Source organism: Callorhinus ursinus, unplaced genomic scaffold (assembly GCF_003265705.2).
Source record: "Callorhinus ursinus isolate GAN/ISIS: 27379988/994484 unplaced genomic scaffold, GSC_fseal_2.0 scaffold5, whole genome shotgun sequence".
Classification (NCBI taxonomy): Eukaryota; Metazoa; Chordata; class Mammalia; order Carnivora; family Otariidae; genus Callorhinus; species Callorhinus ursinus.
In genome coordinates, this window is record NW_027397067.1 from 6,959,700 (window position 1) to 6,972,342 (window position 12,643).

At 36.6% G+C, this 12,643-nt stretch overlaps 1 protein-coding gene across 3 annotated transcripts in view; it reads right to left on the bottom strand.

Annotated features, from left to right (window-relative positions):
• The window catches only part of ATP6V1H (ATPase H+ transporting V1 subunit H), a 125,450-nt gene that overhangs the window by 87,343 nt on the left and 25,464 nt on the right, over positions 1-12,643 (bottom strand). For 2 of the 3 annotated variants that reach the window (XM_073892769.1, XM_025870597.2), the window contains exon 7: positions 9,944-9,997. The exons of the other annotated variant lie outside the window; for it this stretch is intronic. In XM_073892769.1, the coding sequence (XP_073748870.1) occupies positions 9,944-9,997 (54 nt within the window). The remainder of the gene's footprint in view (positions 1-9,943; positions 9,998-12,643) is intronic. 3 annotated transcript variants of the gene reach the window in all.

Consider the following 12,643-nt stretch of genomic DNA (forward strand, 5'->3'; position numbering starts at 1 on the left):
AAATCCCTTTGTATGAGAGAGTGTGTGTGTGTGTGTGTCTCAGTCATCCCTATTCGACCAGAGAGCAAAAGAGGAGTCTTTCTTTTTTTTTTTAATTTATTTATTTCTTTGACAGAGAGAGACACAGGGAGAGAGGGAACACAAGCAGCGGGAGCGGGAGAGGGAGAAGCAGGCCTCCTGCGGAGCAGGGAGCCCGATGCGGGGCTCGATCCCAGGACCCTGGGATCATGACCTGAGCCAAAGGCAGACGCTTAATGACTGAGCCACCCAGGTGCCCTGCAAAAGAGGAGTCTTTCTTAATCTCAGCATTTAAGCATAGTCCCTGACAAAAGAAAAAAGAAAAAAAAGACAAACAACCCAGCACTTTAAAAATGTTTGTTTGCTAAATGAATAAATATTCATTCCACTTGGATTTATTTTTTATCATGCCATTTGGCTTTATGAGGAAAAAAGTAAAACCTAAAGTTTTAAGATATATTTTGTCCAAGTGAAGTGATTTTTGTTTTCTGCCTAGTAAGATACTATTTTAAAAAAAAAGGACAAAATATAGAGGCCCCCTTATCCTTTCCCTTAAGCTCATTTCCACTTCCATGAAAATAATATAAAAATGTACTACTATCCTCCACACTGTTCAATGTAAACACAATCTTGATCTTTTCCTGTATATATTTCTCTTTTTTGCTAGATTTCCTATTATATTAGGTATTCTTGAAATAGCTGTAATTGCTAATAGAAAATCCTGAAATCTCACAAGATTTCAAAGACAAACTGAACAAGAAGTGAATGACAGAGAAATAGTCTATCTTACAGGACAATATCAAAAACTGCCAAACTGATGAAGTAGTATTTGAGGTAATCAAACACTGCTCCTTCCAAACAGAAATGTCACAAGAAAGAATCAAATAAGGAAGAACATCTCTGTGCCTCCCCTTGAAGCTGTATACCGGAGCCTCACCTTTTCCAGCTGACCTCCCCCTGACTCCTATGCTCAGAACTCCAAAGGACATTGCCTATATGATCCAGCTTCTGGGTCCTAGACTTGACAGATAGTATGGAACCTCAATAATATTTGTGTACATGACTTTCATTGACCTTAATTTTACATGAAATTCTTTGTACGTATTTATTTTTTTTAAGGTTTTATGCAACTAATTTTTTTTAAAGATTTTATTTATTTATTCATGAGAGACACAGAGAGAGAGAGAGCGAGAGAGAGGCAGAGGGAGAAGCAGGCTCCCAAGGAGCAGGGAGCCCGATGCGGGACTCGATCCCAGGACTCTGGGATCATGACCTGAGCCGAAGGCAGACGCTTAACCATCTGAGCCACCCAGGCGCCCTGTACGTATTTATGATAAAATATCCAATCAACAGGCACCTGGGTGGCGCAGTCGGTTAAGCATCTGACTCTTATTTGGCTCAGGTCATGATCTCCGGGCTGTGAGATCAAGCCCCATGTCAGGCTCCGTGCTCAGCAGGGAGTCTGCTTGAGATTCTCTCTCCCTCTCCCTCTGCCCCTCCCGCTTTCTCTCTCTAATAAATAAATATTTTAAAATAAATAAAAATAAAAATCTTTTTTAAAAAATAGCCAGTCAATACAGAATGGCATAAAATAAAACCTTTTTATCACCCCTCAGTACCACTGCTAAGATACAATCACTATTAGTAGATTTCTGTGTAAACTGCAGATTCTATACATTATATGTACATCTTTTTTTAAAAAATACAAATAAGATTATACTATAACTTTCATTTGCAATTTTCTTTTTCCATTTAAGAAATCTTATACTCCATTCAGCATTTATTGGGTTGCTTATAATATCTGGTATGCAGAAGGGACTTCACTTGATTTTCAAATATATTTGTAGCTAGAATCCAACCAAAGATGAAGAAGCCCATTTGCCCTTGCAGTTCTAGTAAACTGTTTGACAGCTACAACCCCAGACTGCCTGGACTGTCAGAAACTAGAAAGGGACATAAGGCCTCCATCATTTTAAGTTCTCAACTAGTCCCCAGAAAGGTTCTACAAGTCTGTATTCAACAAATGTTTACTGAGTGACTGCTATGTGTAAGACGCAGTTCTTGCACTTGGACACACAACCATGAACAAACAGACCTCAATCTCTTCCATCAGGGAGCTTACAGTCTAATGGAGAAAGAGGAAAAGCACACAAAAACAGCTAAATTACAGAGCGTACTGGAGTTTGACAAGTTCAATACAACAAAAATGCCATTAAGAAAGGAAAACAGTAAGAGGGGAGGGAGGGTTGGGTTAGCCCGGTGGTAGGTATTAAAGAGGGCATGTTCTGCATGGAGCACTGGGTGTTATGCACAAACAATGAAACATGGAACACTACATCCAAAACTAATGATGTAATGTATGGTGATTAACATAACAATACAAAATTTTTAAAAAAGGGAAATAGGAAATGCAGAGAGGGAGACATGGGTGCTCTTTTAAGCAGGCTCCTTAGAGAGGGACTCACTGCTGAGGAGACAAGTGACAGAATGCCAGGAAAGGAAAAAAGTAAGCCATACAGCAATCAAGGGGAACAGCACTAATGCTGCAGGATGGCAGATCCAGCACCATGCACTGACAAATGCTGCCCTCCTTCCTGGGGCTGCTCTACACCATGGGACTCCCCATCTTAATATTCTTCAATGGCTTCCCCCTGCCAAGGAAAAGTCCTAAAACCCTATGTGATCACTAAGGCCCTGAATACCCTGGGCCTGCCTGCCTTACCTCCCCACTCTCCCTACGCCTGCACCCCTACAGCACCACCAGCTCTCCCTTGTCTGCCCATGTTCTCCACACACTTCCCTCCAGTGCAGGCACAGGTCTCATCCCTCCGCTTCCTCAGGAAGCCTGAGCAAACCGACCCCAGATGAGACCCCTCACTGCACACTCTCAAAGAACCTGTGCTTCTCTCTTACAAGCATTGCCAGAAGGGTACTAAAAGAATCACAGTGTGTAATTACTTGTCTAATGCTGTCCTCCCTCAGATGAAGCCCTATGTAGGCAGGAGTCCTGCCCATCCCGTTCAGTGCTATGCTTTCACCACCATGCACTGTCCCTGGTTGGTACTCAATACGTATTTCTTGATTGAATGAACAAACAAAAAAAACAAACTTCATATCTTACACAAATTCCAAATGAATGGGGCTCTAATAGATATGGTTCCATAATTAAAAGTTTGGCCAAAATTTTTATCCGAATAACAATCCATACTGCAGAAATATATACAACATAGCACCATTATCCTATTTCTTTTTGGAGCCAAAATTAAATCTGTTTGGTAGTATGGATCTTATATGATTATCTAGTATTTTCTTTTAATTTATCTCAATTTGAAAACTAATATAAATTGCTAGTCAATTCTGGCTGTACCTTATTATCATCCTATTTTACTAGAAAATATTTATGGTAAAAGAGCTCACTTAAGCCAGATGATAATTTTCATTTAAATTACTAAAGTAGGGGTCCCTGGTGGCTCAGTCGGTTGAGCATCTGCCTTCGGTTCAGGTCATGATCCTCAGATCCTGGGGTCCTAGGGTAGAGCCCTGCATCAGGTTCCCTGCTCGGCAGGGAGTCTGCTTCTCCCTCTCTCTCTGCTCCTCCCAACTCCCCACCCCCATGCTGTGTTCTCCCTCTCTTTCTGTGAAATAAATAAAATTTTTATAAATAAATAAATTACTAAAGTAATTCACTTCTCCATTAACAAAAAATCACCTGTATTTGGACTGACTTAATAACAACAACAAAATACACACACACAATAAAGATATTTTAGATACTCAATGCATTGTTTCCTAAATACTATTTGTTTAAATGTCATCCAACCAGAGTTCTTCCTTAAGGTAAAGGTTTTGTTTTTTCAGGAATCAAAATGTATCTTCTAACCTTCACAACTAATCAAAACACTGTCAAAAAAGAAATTAAAAATGTTTTATAAACTTATTAACACATATTTTTCAAAGCACTTTTAAAAAATTTAAAATTAAAAATAAAAGGGAAATATTATGATACCCAATTTTTCAGATGAGTCTTAAAAAGGAGATATAATTTGCTGAAATTAAAACAGTGGGTTAATCTTGGATTGGCCCTAGGAATCCACTCTCTTCATGGTTGAACTACAGTTCTCTGTGCTGCACCAGACATCCTGGGCTGAGAACTGGCCACAACATGCCCTCTCACTGCAGCAAACCTCACTGCTAAACTATTTTTACTTCTCAACACATTTAAAAGAAATTTTCCAGTGTTGCTGAAATGCAAACTCTCTTATGTTATGGTGGAATAATCACATCATAGGGAAAATAGCAACTGGTAAAATTCACTTTCGTGGCAAATACGATCTCAGAAATCCATATTCTGCAGAATTAAAGTAATTTAAGAACTAAGGAATTAGAAAGCAGGCAGGCAACAAAAGATAAACATAAAAATTAGTGATATTGTACCAAAGTAAAACTAATGTTATTAAAACATTTATAGACATATTTTCAATATTCATCTTCATAATGCTGGGGTTTAAGTACAAACTAAATAAGAGCAAAAATAATACTCACTAAAATTTTGGAATCGTGCACACTTAACATGCTGCATTGCAGTAAAAAGCACCTGTCCCACAGATAGTAAAAATGCACAGTACAGTGGAATTGAAGCAGCAAGTCGAACTTTTCAAACACATAAGTGACTAAAAAAAGATTCCAGAAGCCAGTTTTACATGAAATGGAGGACTGCTGATTTGAATAAACCCAAAAGTATTTATGTTTCATGACAATTATATGATCTTTTCTTGTAGAACTAAAAAGTGAGTGTGTGCATATATGTGTGTTGTTTTTAATTCTATCACAGACATTCACTTTAAAAAATAACACAAGACAATGTAAGTGTCAGTAAGGACTGGAACAACTGGAATTCTCATACTTTGCTGAGGGACACATAAGTTGATTTAGAACACTGATTTGCAGTATCTACTAAATTTACATATACCTTACAAAGCAGCAATTCCATTCTAGAATTAAGTGCTCCAGACGTAAGTGATTACAGCGATCACATCTACAAAAGCCAGGTACAAGAAGTTCATAGCAAAATTATTCACAACAGCCAAAAACTAGAAGTAACCCAAAATATCCATTAATAAGATAATAGAAAATATTCGTTCAATGAATTACTACATGGCAATAAAAAGAATGAATTTCTGTTAAATGCAACATGAATGAATCTCAATGGCACAATATTGGCAAGAGAATTCAGACATGTAAGAGTTCATGTTTTATATGATTCCACTACAGTGGAGTTCAAGAGTAGGTAAAACTAATCACTGGTAACAGATACCAGGAAAACAATAACCTTGGTGAGAGTTTAGCCAAAGGAAGGTACTGAGCAGGAGGACACAGGACATATAAATTCATTTAGCTGAATATTTAAAAAATCTGTGCATTTTACTTTGTGTGAGTTAAGATGTTATAAAAAAAACTATACAGTGGTTAATGAACATAAAAAAAATTAAACTAAATTAAAAAAATTTTTTTAAAACCAACAAGAATGAAAAGAAAAAGAAAAAAGAAAAAGGAAGAAAGGGAAAAGTGGAGAGGCTCTGCCTATCAGGAGTTTTGCCAAATTATCTTTGGCAAATCACTTAAAATCTTCAACTGTTCTATCATCAATAAAGGGAAATACCAGTCCTAACAAATTAAAGGGAAAAAACCTCCTCAAATCTGAACTCAAATCAGTTCTACAAAGCACAAAACAACCATAAGGTTTATTACCTCATATGCAGGAACTAAAATATATATAAGCTCAAGAATTCTCTTGAAGTTTGGCTTACTCAAAGAGATCGTCTAGTCAATACTTATAAAATACCAAGATTAAATTAATGCCTAAATTAAGATAATTTAGTCTTAGACTTTAACCAAAAAAAAAGTAATTTCATTATTAATTTACAAATTTCTAACTCTCCTTCAAGCATTGCTTTCAACCTCATTGGCTCAGTCATGTAATGAGATTCTTTACTACACAGAAAAATTGTGAACTTGAGAAAATATTATTTACTTTATGAATTACTGCTTTATATACAACTTCCAAGAACACATCTAATGCACCATATTAGATTACTTATTATCAGTGCTATGCTTTGACAATGATTTGTAAAAGAAAATCTTATACTGAAATACCTTATCACTTTACTTTCTTTTGTATTGCCAGAATATACTTCCAGACAGTCCTTCCAAAAATCTGATTAGAAAAATAAAACTCACAGATTCTTATCTTCCCTCCTTAATGTTCATTCCGTGCATGTATTTTAATGATCCCCAATGTTTAAAATGCATTAATTTTGTGGCAAGAAGATAAAAGGCAATTAAATAACGAAAATCCTCCAAGAATTGCTTTAGATAAATAACAATGGTCTTGAAACTTACACAGTCACATAACTGATTGTGAATTCCTTTGAGTCCTCACAGACTTCACAGTTCACCAGCCAGAGCTGACTACAGTTAAATAACAGGCCTGAACTATATGAATTCCTGACACAGCCCACTTATTTCTGCTACTTGCACAGCACTTTTGGGTGTACTTAACAACCAAGTGGTAAAGAACTAAATCATTAAAATACTCTGCCTCTTCTGGAAGACTGAAAAGTGCCACATCAGCACAGCATTAAATTAAAAAAGCCAAAACAGTAAAACTATTTTCATATTAACAAGGATATTAGAACTGCCACAGAAAACAATTTAAGAAAAGTTTCATTTCTCTCATTCTAAAATGCTGTTACAATGTGCTAAAACATGCATGAATCTTAAAAACATTATGCTAAGTGAAAGAAGCCAGTTATAGACAACCAACCACATGCTATGTGCTTTATTTTTATGAAATGGCCAGAAGAGACAGAAAGAAAAAGAGAGACAGTAGATTAGTGGTTGCCAGAGTTTGGGAGTGGGGAGTAGGAATGAGAAATGGCTGTTAATGTGTACAGGGTTTTCTTTCTGAGGTGTTAAAAATGTTATAAAATTAGATTGTGGTAATGGCTGTACAACCCTGTAAATATACTAAAACCTACTGAACTGCAAATGGATGGATTTTATGGTGTGTGACATACATTTTGATTTAAAAAAAAAAACTTAAAAATTTTAAAAACTAAATAAAATTGAAAATTTATTTCCTCATTTGCACTTACCACCTTTCCAAGTCCTTAATAGCCACAAGGGGCTACCATAATGGACAGTTCCAACATCACGGAAAGTTCTGATGGACAGAACTGCTCCAGAACATTAAAAGGCAAGATGAAATAATGAGAACCCAGCAACTTCATCAAGTTACTTACTATCAGTGAAACAATGTTTATCTACCAGTAACTAATGCCAAACTGGATCCCCAACAAAATAGCCAGAGATCAAGACATAGTCAGATGGGGAAGTCACCTTGTTCCCTCCTACACAAGTATAAGTGAAGCTGGACAGAAGAAAAAGAAAACAAACAAACAAGAAATTCCCAGATCCTTTCTAAATCCTGCAAAGCTTGAGAGAGATCACAGTATTCATCTTTTTATCAGGGCATCAGCACTAATCAATGTCCACAGCTGTGCAGCTTCCTCAGAACAGAAGATTTGAGTACTCACATTCGAGACCCAGTAAAGAACTGAACAGTTGAAGGTAAGTGCATAAGATTTGGTGTCATGGATTATTTTCATCTTCAGGCAAAGACAACAGAATGCATGGTCAGGAAAGTCTACTAATGTAAGGTCATTTAAATAAAAATGTTTGTAATGATCCACTCATAACTTACAATGATGCTTCCGTGGCCATTTTAAAGGTAAGACTGTTGAATCATTCTTATTTCACATTTTGCGGTATAAAACTTGTGTTTGTTTTCTACTGACATCAAGTGGCAATACTGTGTAATGCAATTTTCCAAACTGCTTTTCCATGCTCTGGGAAAACCTAAAGGGACTTTAAGATGTAATACCAATCAATATCGGTACAAGGCTGAGCAGGCTATGCGACTTGGGGAATGCCTAAAGACCCAACTGCATTTCTGTTGCCTCAGAAGGAATTCTCTTGGCAAGCAATTCCTTTCTTTGGGGTTTTTGCCACTCATTACCTGAATGACTTTAGGCAAACTGGTGTTGCAATTCTGTGCAGCCTCACTGTTCACATCTACACAATGTGGCTCACAGTAAGACCTAAGTCAGAGAGGGAGTGTAAATATTCAAGGAGATGTAAATGTAAACTAAAGAAAGCAGTGCCAGGCACATAGTAAGAGCTCAATAAATATTAGTTACCAATTCAGATCCCCCTATTAAATCGTATCAGAGGAGAAGCTACCACCTTATGCTCAATTTATTAAAGTCTGCATTCCAAGTTGATAGCCATCTGAAAAAGTAAGAACCTTCAGGAAGAGACAGCAAGTATGTTTAAGTGTGAAGGGTATGAAAGGGAAGAAGGTCAAAAATCAAAGGCCATCTTTTCCTTACTCACAATTACCTCTGATACTAATTCTGTTTGGGAGGTATGTGTAGGAGTCTACCAAGTAAACCACTCTTGACTGATTTACTGCCAATTCAATTAGTTAGTTTTGTTTTTCTAATACACTGGACAGAAAAGAACAAGATAAGAATGTCATGTCACCAGAGCTTGCAACTCATTATGTAAGCTTTAATAACTTACAAACACATTAACAATCAAATAAGTTTATAAGACATATAATTCTGAAAACACCTTTTTTAAAAATTTATCAGTAAGTCTGCTACATGAATTAAATAATTTTTCAAAATTCTAAACCCGTAAAAATTCAAGTCACAAAAATAAAGATTCTCAACTTAAACATGTGTGCTTATGACTGAATATCTAGACTTCCAACCTATCACCTCCTTACCCCACTCTGACCCCAAGATTGCTCTTCTAGTTCTGCACCTTGTTCTGGTTCCTCTTCAGAAGGTTAATAGCCATTTTCTGACCTAACACACTATTTGTCAAATCCTTCAACCCCTGCCCCAAGAGAAGCCTTGCTCTTGGCTGTGAAAATGGGTGCTGCTGCCATCTACAGTCTCAGAGCACACAAACACATATATTCCAAGCTGATTACGGAAGTACTGGTAATTAATATGGATATTAAATGGCTCCTACACAGCTTCATTTAGGTCTACCACCGGTAGGTGGTAGACACTACCCTCTGAAGATGCCTTCCAGTTTCCCAGAGATATTGCCCACTAATGAAGATAGATGCACCTCACCTACATTTCTAACTCTCTTTTTCCCTATCTTATTCTCAATTGGCTCTAATCATGCCAACCCTTACTTGTCCAAACTTACTGCCAGTTCTTGAAGTATTCAGAATATAACAAAGATAAACTGTTCCTAAATGGGGACGATAAGTCCAACCAAGAAGGGAACTTGGGGAGACATGATTAATTTTAACCTTTACCCTTTTGGCTCTAAAAAACGGGGGGAGAGTATGGCCAAAAAAAGGGGCAGGTGGGGGTCCCAGCCAGCATACAGCCCCACGTAAAGCCTTGAGCAACACAGTGCAAGTAATGAGTTTTAATGCCATCAGGAAACTGAACTGTTTTCAACTCCTTGACACACTGTTCACGTATCTGTTAAACAGATATTGGATAGGTTATCAAATAACTGAAGCCTGAAGAGAGTAACTTTATGATTATTCACTCCAGCTGTACATCTGAATTCACTCTTTCCTTGATTCTCAGGTCTAAGATAAAGGACCTGAAAAGAAGAGCAACAGGGAAGAGCAAGTCTCCTGTCTACCAACAGACCATAAATATTTATATATACATAAATATATAGTTTTTACAATGCTATTAACCTAACTGAAGATTAATATGGATTTACATTTGGGGAACTAGTAAACATCTTTAAAATTTTAAATGACTCAAAATAAATTATATTCATGGTGTTAGGAGGCCAGTGAATTAAGAAGGAATATACTTACATCACTTGAAGAGACTGTTCCTGTTTCAACAGCGACACCGCTACCACGCAGTTTCTATTACGAAATAAATAACTTATTACTTAGTTTTGTTTTTAATTTTTATCCTAATTTATCAGCTTATGAAAGGGAGCTAAGCCAATTTTATAAATTTTTTTCCTAATCCTACTTAATGGAGTATCATCAACTAATAAAAAGCATGGAGATGACACAAAATATTCTAAATATTACACTCTTTCAGATAACTTAATTAAAAATGGGACAATAATAAACTGAATACTAAGCTCCAGCTAAATTTCATAAATGAAGCTGGTGCAAATTTCCAAGTCTCAGAATTTACTTACTGAATTGTTTTTCAAGTAAGATGACTATCTTAAGCTGAACTATCTACATTATATTCTGTGGCAAAGCTTTCAAAATAGGTGCCTAGTAATGGGTAGATTCTACACAGAACTTAAAATTAGATTATTGACAGCAATCCTAGCAAGTTATAATGACAATCAGAATTTCACATGTTATATAATGTCTAAATGACATATAGAAATGACTAAAGAAAAGTTAAGGTAGAAAGTCAAAGGCTGAATGTGCAAGAGAAAAGTAGTAATGAATTTCTGAAAGGAAATTTTTATTTCGTTTTATTCAAACTAATTTTTTTATTATCTACTAACTGCCAGGCATGAGGCCCCCCGCAACCCATATACAGTGCTTAAACTATCAAAAAAGAAAAAGCTCCTAAATGTCACTTATATAAAGTCAACAAAATATCCAAACTTGCAACTAATTTGGACTTTTGAAAGTTTATTTCTATTAAAATTATGAAATTGTGGTCCTTTTATGAGGGAGAAAACACTAAAAATAGAGAAAGAGACCTTCCAGATACAGCACTCTCACATGACATTTAAGCAAAGTAGCAAAGAAAATCCCAAATAACCCTATGTTTCATTCTTTAAACAAGAAGTCTATAATTTGATCCTGATAGAAAGCTTTGCAAGAAGTGTCTGCCCACATCAAGAGACAGTGCAGTTCAGAACCTAGCAGAAGCAGTGACCAGACTCTGAGAAGCAAAGCCAGATGGGGCCTGGGCACCCTGAAGAGTCACTTTGTAGCAGGACTTGCAAAGCAGAAACACCAAATCATAACTACAGAAAGCCAAAGACTTTGTGATAAAAAGAACGCACCAGAAAGATAAAGAAAAGGTCTTTTAAAGCATTTATCTAATACCAAGGAGCTCAGTTCTAATGAAAATTGTTCTAGACACTGAATATTTTGCTTCCACTAGTGATGATAAAGATATTTCCCCCAATTCTTGCACACAGTTATAACCACAGTTAATCATTCCAAAAGTAACAAATCATCTGCAAGGCACAATACAAATGTTATTCTTGTGAAGAAACAACCCAAAATGTTAGTGGCAAACTATAGTATGTATTCTATCCTACCAATTTTCATTTTATGAATCTAGTTACGATAGAGTCTCACTACCATTACCATAAAGCTAATAGCTAAAGCAGATTGAAGTTTGTTCAAAGGAAGAACTAATTTCAAAAAAGAAAAAAGAAAAGGAGGGGTGAGGGGAAGGTTAAGCATTCTGCTCCTAAATGATACACACCTAGAAATTTAAAATCTCATCTTCATACACTTATTTTTCACGTTCTAAATATTATGTTTTTTAAATACCTCACAATTTCTGTAAAATCTGCAAATTTGTGGCTCTTGTAAAAATACTTTTAAAAACTAAGCCAGGGGCACCTGGGTGTCTCAGTCAGTTAAGCGTCCAACTCTTGGTTTCAGCTCAGGTTGTGGGATAGAACCCCATGTTGGGCTCCACGCTCAAAAGAGAGTCTGCTTCTCCTCTCCTTCTCCCTCTCCCTCTGCCGCTCCCCCTGCTCACAAGTTCTCTCTTTTTCTTTCTCTAAAATAAATAAATCTCAAAAAAAAAAACTAAGCCAAACAGACTATAAAAATTTATGCTACTGATATAAAAAACACTTAATTATGTTCAATATGCTCCAAAATATCCCTATCCAAATATAAAAGACAATTAGACTTCCCTAAAAGGCAAGCAATGATAAGACAAAAAGTAAACCCAAGTAAATGTCATGGTGTCTCTCCTATGCCTCAAATTAAAATCTATTAAAATGTCACTGAAATCTGAATTATAACTTTCTAAAAATTTATTTCAAATAGACATTTATTTGTAATCTAACAATGACAACACACTAACTACCAATATTATTTTACTGGTCCCATTCCTCATGTAAGCCATCCCCACACCAAAATCTCATTCTCTTCTACCCTTTCTTCCCCAGAATACTCCTTCACCACCCCCCTCATTTCACTCCTTCTCTGAGGATTATTCCCAGTCTCCCCCTTACCACTAATATTAGTCACTGGAAGCCGAAAGGAAGAACCACTGAGCCACCATAAGTGTCCTATCTTTTGCCTGTTCTAGGGAACCATGAAGACAAAAACAGAAAACCTGTCATTTTCCCGATCATTTAACCAGCAAGCTATTTCCTTCATGGAGAAGTAGAGCTAGAGAGGTCTGAAAGCAACCAAGATGACCATTAAGCAGCCTTCACGTTTAACCTTAGGCCCAAATGTTCTATCCCACAGTGACAAAGTAAATCCTGGGAAGGTGCCAATGTGCAATGGTTACCCTGCAGCTGGACCCAGCAGCTCCAGGCCTACCCGGGGGCACCT